The sequence below is a fragment of the Phyllostomus hastatus genome, unplaced genomic scaffold, assembly GCF_019186645.2.
Source record: "Phyllostomus hastatus isolate PE091 unplaced genomic scaffold, TTU_PhHast_1.1 phas_contig_196, whole genome shotgun sequence".
Lineage (NCBI taxonomy): Eukaryota > Metazoa > Chordata > Mammalia > Chiroptera > Phyllostomidae > Phyllostomus > Phyllostomus hastatus.
In genome coordinates, this window is record NW_025333709.1 from 7,756,437 (window position 1) to 7,773,265 (window position 16,829).

At 53.5% G+C, this 16,829-nt stretch overlaps 1 protein-coding gene and 1 long non-coding RNA gene across 2 annotated transcripts in view; both read right to left on the reverse strand.

Annotated features, from left to right (window-relative positions):
* Positions 1-1,067: 1,067 nt before the first annotated feature.
* Positions 1,068-3,894, reverse strand: LOC123815861. Its single transcript, XR_006785184.1, has 3 exons — positions 3,691-3,894; positions 3,391-3,587; positions 1,068-1,364 (listed from the first exon to the last, which is right to left on the reverse strand). It is a non-coding gene; the product is annotated as an uncharacterized LOC123815861 (long non-coding RNA).
* A 3,910-nt stretch (positions 3,895-7,804) lies between these two features.
* Positions 7,805-16,829, reverse strand: part of TAPT1 (transmembrane anterior posterior transformation 1) — a 57,648-nt gene continuing 48,623 nt past the window's right edge. Inside the window, exons 12-14 of the mRNA XM_045834288.1 lie at positions 15,928-16,004; positions 12,418-12,578; positions 7,805-10,023 (exon numbers count right to left, since the gene is read on the reverse strand). Of these exons, the coding sequence (XP_045690244.1) occupies positions 9,806-10,023; positions 12,418-12,578; positions 15,928-16,004 (456 nt within the window). The 3' untranslated portion in view covers positions 7,805-9,805. The remainder of the gene's footprint in view (positions 10,024-12,417; positions 12,579-15,927; positions 16,005-16,829) is intronic.

Here is a 16,829-nt window from a genome sequence, read left to right on the forward strand (position 1 = left end):
CTTTCTTTCTTTCTTTCCTTTCTCTTTCTTTCTTTCTTCTTTTCTCTTTCTTCTTTTCTTTCTTTCCTTTCTCTCTCTCTCTTTCTTTCTTTCTTTGATTTTATTTATTTATTTTTAGAGAGAGGGGAAAGGAGGAAGAAAGAGAAGGAAAGAAACATTGATGTGTGAGAGAAACATTCATTAACTGACTCTCACACACCCCCAACCAGGGACCTGTCATGCAACCCAGGCATGGGCCCTGACCGGGAATTGAACCAGCGACCCTTTGGTTCACAGGCGGGAACTCAGTCCACTGAGCCACACCAGCCAGGGCCCAGATATGCTTTTTAAACCCCCCGGGAGGTTGGCAGGGATTGCGACAGTCATCCAACCAGGGCTGTGGAGACCATGGGGCTCCAGTCGTACTCACGCGCTGTGCCCCTCGGGAAGGCGGTCTCCTGACTCACACCAGACGTCAAGCGGCGCTTTTGCCCCAGGAACTCCAGCTCTGGGAATTTACCCTAAAGAAGTAATCAGACCAATGCCCAACAAAAAGAACTGCTTACATAAATTAGGGTCCGATCGTACAGGGAATTCCAGTCCTTGTGGGGGAAGTGAAGCGCGTGACAACCACCGTGTAGCATCTCACTGAGATGCGTTCACACGCAGAAACTCACGTGCGTGCGTACCTATTACCAAAAGCATTTGGAAAGAAGGAGCATATACCAAATTGGATGGCGAAATTATAGGCGATCCTCTCCCCTCCCCTCCCTTTATGTGAATACCCTTCTGACTTCTCTGTAACTAATGTGTATTCACTGAGGACAAGAAATAATACACGTTTTCGTAAAATTGCGTTGTGGTATTTGCTATATTGCTCGAGGTGGGAACGGAGTGTGCCCCCCGCCCTCCCTGCTTAGGGTGGGGTCGGCGCGTTATGACTGTGTGTTTAGCGAGTCCGCGCCCAACATGGTGGGGACCCACCCACCCCCGGTCCTGGCCCTGCACGCAGATGACTGGGGACCAGGGCCTAGTCTCCTGCTGGTACAAGGACACCATGACCCTACGGCACCCACCTTGCTGGATGAATGAATTGTCACCATGCAGAGACGATTTTCTTTTTTTTTTTTCAAGATTTTTAAAAATGTATTTATAGAGAGGGAAGTGGGAGGGAGATAGAGAGAGAGAGAGAAACATCAATGTGCGGTTGCTGGGGGCCGTGGCCTGAAACCCAGGCATGTACCCTGACTGGGAATCGAACCTGTGACACTTTGGTTCGCAGCCTGCGCTCAATCCACTGAGCTACGCCAGCCAGGTGGAGACGATTTTCAAAGTGCCAGGGATCACGTAAACCCACGTTGTGATGTCTCCCGCTGTCATGGTTCCTTAGGAAGAAAAAAACAAACAAACAAACAAAAAAACTGGTGATTCCACACTAAGCAGCAAAACCAGAACAATCCACTCATCATCCAAGTTCTAAAAATAGCACTCGGCGACGCCAATCAATGGAGAATCGTAGTCATGTCAGGGTTTGGGAAATGCCAGCCTGGAGGAGGTCGGAAGGAACGGGACGTTTGTCATCTGTGTGCTTTCGTTAGAGAGCGAAACATCATGCTCGCGCTGCTGAGGGCTCTCACGCAGCGCTGTCCTGGGGTCCGTGCCCGTGCGCCGCACAGAGGGCAGGGCCGCTGCTCTGCCGTCGGAGGGACCGGGCGTGAATTCCTGGCTCTGTTCCTAGCTGGGTGGCTGTTAAGAGCCTCCTGAGCCTCGGTTTCCACATCTGTCAAGTGGGGCCCTGCAGGGGCATTGTGCAGATAAAGTGAGGAATGAATTAAAAGAGCCTCGTGCGATGATTTGCAGAGGACGTCTAGTACATACTGCTTTAAACACTGTTATCGTAACCCCTACTGTTCTCCGTCTTCCTTCGAGCCACAGCCAGGGGACAACGTACCCGGGATACAGGAGGAAAGCAGCTGCAAGAAGCACAAGCTGCCGGTTGTGAGAACAGTCCCAGGGGTGTGCAGCACAGCCCAGGGAGTATAGTCGGGAGCCCTGAAATAACCATGCCTGGTGCCAGGTGGGCACCAGACTCATTGGGGGGACCACTTCGTAAGGTACAGAAATCTCTAATCACTATGTAGTGCACTTGAAACGAACATAATATTGTATGTCAGCTGTACTTAAGAATGACATTAAATTAATTTTTAACAAAACAGGAAAAAAAGTCAGCTTGCCCTGGCTGGGACAGAGGTCGGACTTGGGCAGGACAGAGGTTGGGTGCCCTGTTGGAACCCCTTCAGGGCAGTCCCATCATCCTGGGACTCACCTCATTTTTAAATGTGTTCTCTTTGAGGGAGACGTGAACAGTGCATCTACATCCGTTATGTTTGCAAGGGAATCAGTTACAGAAGCAGAGAACCTGAAAGTGCATGGCTGTATGTCACCTCAACAGCAGCTGCTTCCCATCTGCAGCTTTAGCTGGGGGTGCGGGGCTGAGCCCCATTTCCTGCTCCTTCCTTTCATCCCCCCTCCTGGAAATGTGGCTTCCCACCTTGGCTCGTGGGCGGATCCCACCTGCCTCTGGGGATCGTCCCAGAAGGTAGCAGATGTGGTGGTCCCTCATCACCACGGTCCGGCATCCAGCGAGCAGACAAAAACCGACCTTGCCTGCTCTGCGGTGACCGGTGACCACATGAAAGGGCTCAAGTCTTGGCTGAATCCTGTTCTGTCTGTGCCGCCCACCACCCACCTGTGGAGGGTGGAGGGTGGAGGGTGGGCGGGCCCTGCAGGTGCTGCTGCTCTGCCTTTCCAGGGGACGGCAGAGTGGGGTGAGCCTGAAGGGGAGGGGGGCCTCTGACACTGCCCTGTGACTGCAGGCTGCCTGAGCCCAGGTTATTCCAGAAAGACACACCTGCCCCCCCGCCCCACACCAGCAGTGCCCTCATTTCACACCGGCTGCCCTGTGTCCCATTTTACACACAGCATAAAAAAAGCAACATTCTAACTCCTCCTGGCCCTGGGCTTGAGCGACCTATCCCAGACCTTTGCTGTCCACCCCTTTCTGCTTTCACGCTGCAGTCCGACTGTCCCCACTGCCCTGTCCCCCAGCACCACCCAACTTCTTCTGCTCGTAGAATCCACCCTGCTCACTCTCCGCCCAGCAGCTGAGAACTCCAGGTTCCTACCCACAGACTGCCTCTCGGAGGCCTGCTCTGACCGTCCAGTGTCTGGGAAGCATCACGGCCCTGTGACACTGCCCCATTTCCTCTGCGGCACCCCCCCTCCCCCGCCCCCCCGCAACACGCACCTGTTCCCAGGTGCGTCACCTGGTTTCCCCCGTGGAGTAGAAGTCATGCAGAGAAGGAGCCTCTGCCCTGTCTACTCTGTCCCCGGCTCAACGGCACCACTTACTGGACGGTGCGGCCGTTCCCCCTTCTTCAGCTTTGGTTGCTGAAGAAAGAGCTTCTCAGCCTCACGCAGCCTCTGAGCGATTGGTCTGAAAGGTCCCAGGGCTGCGGGACGGGGAGACGGTGAGGGCGCAGTGGGTGGAGCACCGAGGTCAGAGAGCATCTGGAAGCCCCAGCTCTGCCTTATCCCAGCTGCCTGGCCTGGAGCAAAGGATATCAGGAAAATGCAGATTTTTAACTTAACCGTAGACATATGCTAAAGAGCTCTGGCCCCACACTCTATTTTTGTCCCTCCACTGTTTACCTTGGGCAAAGCCGAGGGAGTTGTTTCTGGCATCGGGATTCCGGGGCCCAGACCCCAGAGAGCCATGGCCCTGGGCCAGTGGGTCTCAGACTGGACCACGCATGCGGATCTCCGGGAGGGCTGAAAAAGCAGGCGGTTGGGCCCCCCCCCCCCCCAGAGTTTCTGATTCAGCGGGCCTGGGTGGGGGGGGGGAATCCCTCTGCATATCTCACGTGCTCCCCAGTGGTGGGGTGCTGCTGGCCCAGGGACCACCCTTTGAGGACCACTAATGTAGACAGGAGGCATCGGGCGAGGATGGGCAACACCACTGAGATTTGTACAGTGCTCCAGCATCTGTAAACCAAGTTTCAGATGCATTCAATTTATTTGCTCCTCCCAAAGCCCTGAGAAGTGGGCGTTACACCCAATGTACAGATGAGCAGACGGAGGTTTGCAGGGTCACACAAGCACATACTGGCTGCCCCCCGCCCCCCCCCCCCGCCGTCCCTGCACTGACATCCCAGAGGGGTGAACATCCTAGACATCCGGTATGCAAAAGGCCGCTCTACCCTACTACGTCCCTGAGTCCTCTGACTCCGGCACGAATGATGGTGGTTGCCTCCAGAAGGGGTCTCCTGGCCTGGGCTCCCCCTTCTCCCTGCAAGCGGTCTACAGCACAGGCGTGGCGAGCACCGGTTTTCCAGTTATGGAAGGGGTTTAGTTTTTGCTCTGGTGGTGCCACCTGTGTGATCTTGAACAAGTTGTATAGCACTTATAATTTACAAAGTAGTTTTTTTCTTTTTTTTCCATGTACCCTCTCATTGGATAGTTACAACAATCCAACTTACAATTCCACTGAAGTGCCCTGGCCCGGTGGCTCAGTTGGTTGGAGCGTTGTCCCGTACACCCGAAAGGTCACAGGTTCAATTCCTGGTCAGGGAGCATATCTCGCTCCTGGGTTCCATCCCAGGTTGGGGCATGTATAGGAGGCAAGGGTGATGTTTCTCTCTCACATCAATATCTCTCTCTCTCACCCCCTTCTGCTGTCCCCCTTCCACTGTCCCCAAGATCAATAAAAAATGTCCTCAGGTGAGGATTTAAGAAAATTTCCACTTAAGCTCTCCGCTGTTGCCTACAGGGTGAAGTTCAGGACGTCTGGTAAGGCCCCTGCCCCCTCCCCCTCCAATTTCCCCTGGAACGGAGCAGAGAACGGGTCCCATGTTTATTCGTCCCGTAAATACTGGCTGCCTCCACGTGCCAGGAAATGCACAAGATGCCAAGGCTCCACACGAGAGGCGGCGGGCAGTGACGTGGTGGAGCCCATGGGCAGCGGATGTTCCGCCACAACCAGGCCCTGTGTTCACGGCAGTGCTTATCCCGTGGGGCTGGAATCGCCCGGTTGAACGGTCAGCCCCCCCACCAGACTACAGATACGCTTCGTGAGCCGACCGCCTCGCTTACTCACTCCTGTGCTTTGCACAGTGACTGCACAATTAATGTCTGTTAAATCGAGCCCAAGAAGAGATACCGATGCGTTTTCTATCGTATTGCACTTACCTCATTAACCCCGACTTTATGGTGTTTCTAAACTTTCCCTAGTATTTACATTCTTATGCAGGCGTATCTAAAATGAAATGAGAATATGGTTACTGAAAATAATTGCAGTTTCAGAGATAATGACCCACTTTGCAGGTGATTCACCCTTCCAGAGCTTGCACATTCTGCACTTCTGGAACTGTCTTCTTACAAAGGTGCTGAGTATACTTTTAGAACCCCTTAGTTTCTTCACGTGCTTAAAGAAAAAGTTGTGGCCCTGGCTGGCGTAGCTCAGTGGATTGAGCGCGGGCTGCGAACCAAAGTGTCGCAGGTTCGATTCCCAGTCAGGGTACATACTTGGGTTGCAGGCCACAGCCCCCAGCAACTGCACATTGATGTTTCTCTCTCTCTCTCTCTTTCTCCCTCCCTTCCCTCTCTAAAAATAAATAAATAAAATCTTTTAAAAAAAGTTGCAAGTTAAAGCAAAAAACATCGTGCGGAGAGCCAGGCTGCTTCTTTGTTTCTTTCATATCAACTTCCAATGCAACTTGACCACACGGCACCTAAACGCGCCTTCCCCCACTTGGCTGTCTGAGCCGACCACCTTCTCTTACTGAAACTCAGGGCAGTGAGGGCATGCTTGCCGGCACTGCTGCGCACGAGCCAACTTTCCGGACACCGAGGCTCCCTTCGAACGCCAACGTCTTTAACGACGTCCCTTCTCAACCGCACACGCTCCCCTTTAATCAGATCTAAAGCTGCCTCAGCGTCTGACACTCACAATGCCACAGGTCACCCTGAGCCAGAACATAGGAGTCTTTTCAGCAGTCACTTGTGTGACACCATTGCCTCAGACTAGCCCCAGATGGCATCTCTGCTGATTTTTTATTTTTTAAAAGATTTATTTTTAGAAAGAGGGCAAGGGAAGGAGAGAGGGGAAACATCAATGTGTTGTTGCCTCTCATGCGCCCCCTATTGGGGGCCCAACCTGGCCTGCAACCCAGGCATGTACCCTGACTGGGAATCGAACTGGCGACCCTTTGGTTCACAGGCTGGCACTCAATCCACTCAACTACACCAGCCAGGGCTCTTTGCTGCTTTTTTTGACGTATGTAGTAACTCCGTTGGCTTCCACCTCCCCGTGCTCACATGCTAGGCTCCTGTGCTCTGTTGCTGTGCACATGACCTTCCAGAGAGACAAGGGGCAAGGCACAGCTGCTGGGGAGAGTGCACCGCCCAACGGGACTTCGTCAATTCTGAACGAGTCTGATGTTCAGTTGGAGATGGCCCAGGGCGCTGGGAGACCGCCCGTGGAGTAAGTGGGGCGTAGTGACCTCTCTTTTCCCCTAGAAACAACAAATGGTAAGTGTGAGCCCGCGTGCACTTTCAGAAGCCAGTGTTTTAGCGAGGCAGGTCTAACACCTCACTCATGTAAAGCTCTCCCAAGAGGCCCTTTCAGATTCCCTAGCAGTGGATGAGGGCGGGAACAGGCCCTCGGCACTGGGTGGCTGAGGGGCAAAGGCCTGTCTCCCTCTCTTGGGTACAGGCAAAGCTGAGTGTTCCAAGGGGACAGGCACCTCTGCTCTGCAGGAGCCTTCGGGGACCCAGGCTCCTTCCCGCCTCCTGTGAGTGCTGAGCTTTTTACCTGTGTGGTTGCGGTGAGGGCACACCTGCTCCGAGTTCCAGCCGGTGGGAAGCAGAGAGAAGGTGGAGGGGACCTGTCACGGCATATGCCCCTCCCACTTCCACCCCTTGGCGAGAATCAGTCACCTGGCCACACGGCACAGCGAGGTGGGCTCGGGAGCCCAGTCCCCGACTGGACAGCCTGGTGCCCGGCTACCCCTGTATCTGCGTGCACCACCAGTGTCTCCAGTAGAAGCGCAATTTCTTGTTTGTGCTTGATAGAAGCCCTTGAAACGGCTCTATGGTCATCTTATCTTTAGTCCATTCAATAGGAAAAGAACCAGGCTTACAACTCCTGATACACAGGTGATTAATAACTCTCCGTTGAAAGAAGAGCTAAAACTGAGACACATCAAAATGTCGTGGCTTTGAATTGCTTTGCGAGTGTACGTCCCTCTCTGCTGAGTGACCAAGGGCGGAAGGAGAGTGTCTGCGCATCTAAGTGTGACCCGTGTCTTCCATGGACGTGTGCTGAGAGTGTCAAGTACATGTGCTGGCCCACACTCGGCGGTCCAGAGGGAGTCTGGGCAGGCTCCTGAGTGACCCTTAGTGTTTACACCTTGATTCCAAAGGAAAAGCCAGTAAGAGTCTGACCTAGGTCGTGTCTCACATGTTCAAACCGAAGCACTGCCTTGAACTTGAGTCCCAGGTGTGGAAGGAGTATTTGTGACATTCAGAACACTTGAAAAGTGCAAGAACCTCCCCTTGCTAACAGATATTAAATGGTCTATGATCAAGGCCTGGCTTTTTTCTTTTAAAGACAAAAATCAAACATTTTTGTCACCATCAAGACCAAAAGAATAATTCAGATTTGTTGTAGTCCTGTCACTTGTAAATTAGAAATAAATTCTTATAGAATGGGAAATTCACTCCACCAAATGTAACAGTAAACGTCATCAAAATAAATTCAGTGACCTTTTTAAAAAAGATTACAAAATTGAATTTATTGAGTTTCACACAAGATGCACTTATAAAATTAGTACTGAATGCCATTTTGACAGCAGAAATGAACATCATTCCAAACTCCCAATATTTTCTGTGAAGGAAATGAAACTCTTGTGAAATTGACAGCACAGTAACAGAGTAATTCGGGCTGAACTGAAAGATATGCCACCATCATACTTTTGCTCTGGTTAGGGCTAGGTTTGGCAAAGTTTTCCCCCAAACTATTCCTATTCGCCATGGACACTTTTAGTGGAGAACATGAAAAAAAAAAAATCCTAAACTGGGGCGTCATTAAAACATAGACAAAGCAATTAATAGTCTTTTCATTTTTCACTTGAAATACGTCACGGCCAACAAGAGTATTTCTGTACTATTTCCTTTTACCCGATGCGAACACTAATCTTTAGATTTCTTTAGTTAATGCAAAACATTAGGAAATCACTTTCGTGTGTCGAATAAACAAGACAAAGCTTTACTCAAGCCTGTTTGCGTTTCACCCAGGAAACAGACAACCACCGAACACGGACCTCTGCGTACCCTACGCCTGCAACATCGGCAGAGGAGCTGAGCTTCACGATGAAAACATTGAAGGGAACAACAGTTAACAGTGACCCCCGGACACTCTGGCACTAGATGCCGTGAAATGTTCAGAAAGATGCAGAAAGGCTTCTCAAGATAAAACGTGGTGGAAAATAACCTGCTTATGATATAGGCCACAAACTAGTAAGTAAGCAGACATGGAATCCTGACCTCGAACCAAAAAGCACCTTTTGGTTGCTGTTCCTGACATCCATACACAAGAGCCTCAGACAGCCACCCACGCACCCCGGACACCCCATCTCCTCTCTCCCAACACACGCCTGCCCTGACCCCGCACAGGCACACGGGACGGTCACACGTCCCCACGCAGACCCGGCCCCACAGAGCACAGACGGGCCCCGGGGGCAGGCACGGCACCCCCCCACCCCGGCCACTCCACACGGAAGGACTGATGCGCGGGGTGAGCCCACGCCAGACGGTGCCGCTCAGCCCACTTCACTGTTTACTTTAAACCTGTCACTCAGAAAGCTCACGTCACAGTCAGCATCTTTGCATTTTGAACACGGACAGCTCTGCAGCCTGTCCAACACCAAATCCTCTGAACTGCAACAACTGCCGAAGCAATTAGTTTTAGAGCGAGACCAGTTGGCTGTCCGTTGACATTGACGCTGCTCTGCTTTTTCAGTATAAAAACTACCTTTTGGTAAGGTAATTTCTATTTCATCCACTGTGATTAAACGACACACAGGTCACATTTTGCTTTAGAGTACACTGAAAAATTATGAAACATTTTCTCGGTGATGCATAACCTTCATTGATTAACATTTTTTAAATCAGACAAACTGGCTTAGGGCTTTTTTCCCCCTATAAAACGCTACTATTCATCGTGTCTTACTTAAGGTAGCCTTTTATTCTGAATAATTCAGATACATCTTCAAGGATAATTCTGTGGTGAGGACATTTATCTTGACTTGAGTTCAATTACTTTTTTTAAATGCTTTGGCAGAGCAAGTAGCTTGAAAACGGTTCGTGGAAATTGCATGAGCCGGGACAGGCCACGTCTCGGAGAAAGCGTCACAGTTTCCCAGGCGCGTGCCCTCCTACCGGAGGGACCCCGGGGCCGAGTTCGGTGTTCTGGAAGCACGGACTGACAGAGCAGAGTGGTTCTGAGGTGGTTCCCGTGGGCCGGAAGTGACCCTGCTGCTTCTCCAAGCAGGGGGGACCCTCAAAGGTCCAGGCTGGAGGTGGCTGCTGGTCCATGACCTCACCTTCGACCAGACCACATCACTGGAAGGAAGGTACTAAGATTTGCTTTCCATTAATAATTTAAGTTTTTAAATAAATATTTAAGTGCCACTTTCCGCATCTGTCCGCCCGGCAGCGCAGCCCGGCCGCCCCAGGGCCCGGCGCTCGGCACGCGGCGCCGCGGAGCTCAGTCAATCCGGTTCCCGCAGATCGTGAACCTGTCTATGTCCAGGAGGTCTTTCTTGGAGGACCTGTGCTTCAGTTCCGAGTTGTCCTGCGCTATGTCCTTCTCGTCGCCGTCGGGGGTCGTCAGGAACTGGTCAGAACTGCTCGTCACGAGCAGCGGCACGACGCTGTCCTTCTGATGGCTGGGCTGGCTGGTGACGGAGGCAGACAGGTTTTCTTCTGTGGAAACACAGACCCGTCACCGTCAGTCAGCAAGAAGGGCTGCCCCCAAGCTCAGAACCGCGATGCGCTTACCAGCGCGGTGGCCCTGAGGGAAGAGGGAACGGCAACCAAACGGCATGCTGCACCAGCAGCCACAGTTCAGACGGTGATACCCGGAGGCGACGCCACTTGTGTTTGCTAACCCACGCTCTCACACAGGGGTCACGGGAGTCATTTCATACAAATGACGCCGCGCCCGGCTTTGGAAGGAGCGGGAGTCCCACATGAGCAGTCCCTCCCACCCCGGGGCCTCGCCGCCTGCTGCCAGGCCGGGAGGAGGAACGTCAGCTCCTCCCCGGGCGTCAGGGCTGAGCAGGCCCTGCAGCGCGCCGGCTCTCACTGCAGCCACTTCTGCTCTCACTGCAGCCACTTCTGCTGGACTCAGCACCCCACCCGCAGCAAGTCCTCATCTGAGGCAAACACAAACCAATAAACAAGCCCCAAACTGTATTTGGGGCCACAGGGTCCGGGAGCCCGGCCTGGGGGCACCTGGGCTGGGGCCTGGCCCCGTCGATCAGACCCGCTTGTGCCGTCCCTGGGGCAGCGGCTTGCTGGGGGTGAAGCAGATGCACCACAGGCTGCGCGTGTTTCAGGTGGATGACCCACTATGTGCTGGCCTGCGCTACGCCCACCGCCAGCCGCCTGTCTCCGCATACTCCCTCCGTCCTGCCCTCCCTGAGCCCCAACCCCGGCTGCCATCTTCTGCTTCTTTTAAAACATGAAGAACACCACGCCGGCCTGAGAGCTGGGACCTCTTTGCGTCTCTGATCGGGGCCCACGCTGCCTGCTGTGCAACACGCTCCCGGTGCTCTCTGGCCCGTGGTCTCCGGGCCCCATGCTCAGACAACTCATCCGAAATTCCCTCCTAGTACACGGTCCCGGATCCAGGGGCCTCGACCTGGGACCTGTGCCTAGGGCTCTACCTCCGCACTGGTGTGGAGGCTCCTTCAAGCACGACGGACGCTGAGTGCTTAGGAGCTGACTGCGGGAGCCTAGCACACCAGCACACACGCGGCCCGCTGTGAACCAGCCAGGAGGCTGAAGCACACGCAGCCCCAGGTTGCGGCCAGTGCTCACATGTTCTTTGTAACGAAAACTTACTCCGAGTGGGGCTCCAACCCCCCCCACCACTTCACAGCAGCTCCCTGTAGCGCACACACGGCAAGCGCGGGCCTCTCTCTTCCCTTGGGACCAGGCACCCACCCTCGCCCGGCCCACTTCCCCCGTTCCGTCCAGACTCAGTTTGGGCAGCGCCCACTCCAGGAAGGGACGGGCCCTCTCCTGCTGATAAGCTCACTCCCTTGTTTGAATTACCCACCCGCGTCACCCCCCCCCCCCCCCCCCCCCCCCGTCAGTCTGCGAGGCCCTGAAAGCGCGCCGTGTCTGCCTTCGCACCGTGCAGGCACGCAGCGGCTCCGTGCATTCACGACTACACCCCTGCAACTAAACGTCCTGCGAACCTAACACCCGTGTGAAAGGGAAACTGGCATCTAACGACAAAAACTCAGTCAGGGTCCCTGTTCTCCCTTCAAATCTCCCGGGCCAGGAGCCCTGGGTCCTCCCTAACTGCTGCCGCCTCCTCTCACTGCACGACCGCACCCGCAGGTCCCCGGCTCTCCAGGCCCTTCCGGCATCCGGTCAGCCGCCCCCGCTCAGACCACGAACCTCTGCTCCGAGCCAGGCAGCCTGCCCCGGGCCCTGGTCTCTGGGCTTACCCTTCCTCACTATTTTTTCACAAAGCTTGACAATCACCTTTTTAAAGTGTCTACTGGGTCACATCCCCGCTCTGTTCCAAGCCCTGCATCAGCCCCTTCCTATGGCGTGAAAGCCACAGTCCTCAGAACTGCCCACAGGGCCCCGGTTGAGCTGGGGCCCCGCAGCCTCTCAGGCCTGCTCCAGTCCCCACCCCGGGCCTTGGCATGGCCCTCTGGCCCTCTGCCTGGCCACCTCCCTGGAAGGTGCGTCTCCTGGTGGCTGGCGGGTGTCCGCTTTCCCCGACCCTGCCTTGGTTTTCTCTGCAGCACCTCGTCACTGCCACCTGACAGGGTGCTCATTCCCCCTCTCTGACACTCTGGAGCGGGTGCTGCCCCCTCCTCCCACGGCGGACCCCACGCAGTGGGTGTCTGGTGACCATCGGTTGCACAGTGAAGGGACGTGACAGCTCAGAGCGCTGCCTGAGGCGCATCGGGGGCACGACCCACACAGGGACGCTGACAACAGCCACTGAGCAAGGTAAAATCACACCCTGAAGGCGCTGCTACGTGGGCCGTGGTGGCGAGTGTGCCGGGGGGACGAGTTCACTCGAACACTCCTCGGAACGTGACCCGGAGGTGTGGCGAGGAGGGCACCTACCTGGAGAGGGTTTACACTTGCTCTGCGGTTTGCCGGGCGGTTTGCTGGGAGTGCCGGTGGGGGGAGGGTTAAACAACTTCTCTTCCATTTTGGCCCCCTTCACATATTGGCAGGATTTCCCCAATAGCACAATGCTATTCAGCACTTTCAGGGATATCAACCTGAAACCAGAAAGAGACACTTGACCACTGCTGGAACTCACCTCGCTCACTGTGGGTGCCCCTGCCACCAGGGTGAGAGGAGGACCCCGGAGGCGGAGGGTCCAAGCCCGAGACACCCCCACACCGAGCTCCTGAGGCTTCCTCTGGGGGAAATGTATGACCAGTTCCTTACTTCTCATTGTAAGAAGAAATCACACCCTTTAAAAGTTACAGCTTCTAATTACTGGACATTTCTTTCTTTCTTACATCATTTAGCAGTCTTATCCAAACTGTTCAACACTTTCCTCGCATTACAAAATCAATGCTTCTGGTGAAGCCAGGTGGACAAGAAACCCGTATGACATAGCTCAGGGAGCCACACGCCAGCGCCAGCCCGTGCAGAACCTGCAGCGTCACCTTCGGCCGCTCTGCTGTGCTTTCTTGCAGTTCCGTGCGGCCCCCTCCGAGGCGGGGGGGGCCGGGGGCTGAGTCTGAGCTCCCACACTAAGGCCACTGTTGAGATGCTTGTGGACCGGGGCACTTCACCAGCCAACCCATAAAGGGACGGTCCCGGTCAGGCGCTCAGAGCAGTGCCGGTCACACGGAAAGGTCAACCGATCTTGTTACTTCACTATCGTCGTTACTGGTCTGCATGGACAGTGTATGACGAATACTGTTTCCTATCATTTAATGTTCCTCAGTCACACTATTCTAATGGACTGATAATACTGCACTGTAAGGGTTGTCATATAACAAAGCCCCTCAAAGCCCTTACTTTCTGGATATTTAGGTAATTTTAAATATTTTTCTTCCATTAAGAAGTCTCTGATTATGAAAACTTATGTTCAATTTGTATTTCCTTAAAATAGATTCCTAGCAGCTATAATTATAGAAGTCAGACTTCTAGACCAAAGGTACATAAAATTTGCAGGTATTGATACAAATCTGGCAAAACTCCTGGGGAAAAAACAAACCCTCCCTATTGGGACCTCCTCACACATGGGGCCCTTAGCAACACCGAGGGCCTCGCCAGCTGCCTGGCGACAGGCCCTGGGGGCACACACTTCCCCACCTACCCCCACCCCAGCCCCAGCTTTGCTCGGTGACCCTTACACCACGCCTCCCACGGCTTCCTCGGCACTGCCTGGGGGATTTCAGACTTACTAGAGCCAGCCCTGGTCCCCCAAAACAAAACACAAAACAAGCCCCCCGTGTGTATGTCACAGGCTCCCCCACCACAGTTCGTGGCAATTCCACGGCCCCAGTGGCTTGGGCTCCAAACTCTGGAATCGCACTCGATCCTTCTCTTTCCCTCACGCTGCACATCCAATCGATTCATCTGCAAGTCCCGCCCAGCTCCACTTCCAGTCTACCGCTGGCTGACAAGTTCTCACCACTCCAGCTCCAGCCACGGTGGCATGCCCTGCAATGGCAGTGCCAGCCTCCTGACCTGGCCTCTGCTCCCCCTCTCCCCACGCTCCAGTCCAGTCTCTGCGCAGCAGCCCCCGTGGCCCTGGCAAGAAGCTGAGGGGATCTGGCTTTCCTCTGCTCAGAACCTTCCAGGGGCTGTCCCCTCCCACAGCTGCTGGGTCTCACTCACCCCCTCTGCCCCCACCCCCACTGCTCGTCTGCATGCCTGCATCTGCGTCTGCATGGAAAGGCAGCTCACAGCGGCTTCCCCGGCTGTTCTCTGCAGGGCAGCCGCCCCTGTCATGTTTTTCTTCCCGATGCTTGCTACCAACTGCCCCTTTACAGTGATTTCTCTTTCTGGTCGTTGCCTGTTCCTCCACTGGAACTTCAGTGATACGAAGGCAGGTACTCGTGTCCTTTTTGGTTGGTCCCCAGACCAGTGCTGGGAGCAGTCCTTGGCAGTGCACGCTGCTCTCTGAGGACGCTGAGCAGGTACCTAGGGACGGCCGAGATCCTTCCCCCCACGGCTCAGTGAACGGCCTGAAAGAGGCTGGGCGTGCGGGGGTCGGGAGGCCCGGCTGAGTTCTGACTTGTTTCTTCTGAAGGGAGACTCCTGGGCCTGCTGGGGTTCAGGAGTAGAGAAGCCTTCACAGGCAGGCAGGTGGCTTTGAGAAAGTCTTTGCGGGAGGGAAGGGTCCTTTTGTTATTACCCTGTTACGGGGTAGTCAGAGTAAGTCAACAGAAGGGAACAGTGGGTGAGGTGACATGGGGCGGGGGTGGCAGGGAAGGTTGTGAATTTCCAGTAATGCCGATTAAAGCACACCCACTCTGATGAATTATGCACAGGCAACTGTAGCTAAACAGAGGTTTTCCGACACAGCAGACACACACGTCCCGTCCTGGTGTGTTGATGTCAAAAGGGAAACACTGGACTAAAAGCTTGTCAGACAAAGATGGGGGCGAGCACAGCAACATTGCTTGATGACCAAGGCACAGTGCCCGTACTTTGAAGGGCCGTGTGAGGATCTGTGCCTGAAAGGGAGAATCTCATATTCTTTAATCAAAAAAGGCTGCCTTAATATGGTAATAGCATTTATGTGTTCATTCGGCTGGAAAGGCTGGAAAACAGTCCATGGCCACACACGTGATCAAAGTTAAACCTGCTTCGCTGCCACTGAAATTACCCCTGCGGCCTGAGTGCCCGGGGGGGACGGCGGGGGGGGCTGGGAAGCACATTCTTGACTCACGATGCCCCTGAGACGCTGACAAGTGACTGTTCCTGGCTCCTGTGACACCTGCCACGCGCCAGGTGTGGGGCACAGAGCAGTGCAGGAAGCACACGCAGTGGGAAATGGGAAGAGCCCAGGTGTCTCTGGGGAGCAGACCCCTGCCCAGGGAGGACCCTGAGGGGCTCCACAGCTGCAGTCGTTCACGCCGCTCCCTCCCCACTCTTCTCCTCCTGAGACGCAGGTCTGGCCCCTTGCAGGTGACGCCTGGGGCACAGCTCCCGGGGCTCCGCTGCAGCCAGCGCAGACCCAGCCACGGGCGGAGAAACGACACCTCTGCCTCTTCTTTGGTTTCTGAGATGCAGACCTTGTGCATGCTGAATCTCTAACGTGGCAAACACGGTAGAAACTCAGAGGATTTTGAGCACAGGGAAATATCTGAATGCAATGGCAGACTTTATTTTACTAAATAAAATGGGAAAACTCAACTCCTAAGCAAAAAGAGCGTTGAGTAAGTAATTTCACTAAAATAAAATCTAAAGTGCTATTAACACTACTAGCAAATAGCAGAACATGGACATCAAGCAGGGCTCAGCGGAGTCCCAAACTCAGCTGGAGGTGCAGGCTGTCTGGGGGCCCCGGGCCGAGAGCGTGGGTGCACTATGACTCAGCTGCCTCTTGCACGTATACTTTACTGTACGACCAAAAACATATTCAAGAACAGTTCATCTTACCCAAAATAGAAGAGTATGACACAGGCATAAGACAGGATTCCTTGCACTTTAATTGAGCTTGTTACAACTCTGATGAGCTAGCCAGAAACAAACCAAAACAACAAAAACACACAAACAAAACACAACCACAGAGTTATTAGTTAATATTGAAACAGTCATTATGCTGATTTTAACACTTTAGGCACACACCCATGGCCTCTGTCTAAATCCCAGTAGGCAGGCAGTTCTAGATCTGCCGATTATACCGAACTGCGGCAGCTTGTGAAAGCTTCTGCAGAGGGTGTGGGCTGTTCAGGCAAACCTGGGTGCTCGTGGCTCATGCTACGCTCAACTACTGACTCCGAAGTCAGACATTATTCCTAGTTCATAAATGACACGTTTGCTTGGCCCCAGTAGAGAAGCAATTCAGGTGATTTTTAAAGTAAAAAATTATTTTGGAAAACACCAATGAACTCATTGTGCTACCTGTGTCCCTGCTACAGCTAGAACCATTTAGTGGGCATCTCCACTATTCTTGCTTTTTGGGTCCTGTGGCTTCTGATTCTATTTAAGACATTCCCCACCTCTCAAACATGACTTGCAGAGATCAGAAAGAAAAGGGAAACTTAAGATGCTTTTACTCCTTAAAAAAAAAATACTATTACAAAATCAATTACATAAAGATAAAAAATTTCTGCCTCCTTGGGTTAGTTGAGGTTAAACACCTATTTTCTTTTTTATCTCATAGAAATATAGCAATAAAATCATTACCCTGGGAAGCCTGATGAACAAATCTGGTGGGATTTGCCACCGGAAAATATATATGTACACATTATAGCTTTGGCTTCACAACGTGCCCATATACAGGTATTCCTTACTTTCCAAAAGGTCACTTTACACCACTCTGCTTTCATAAAAGACCT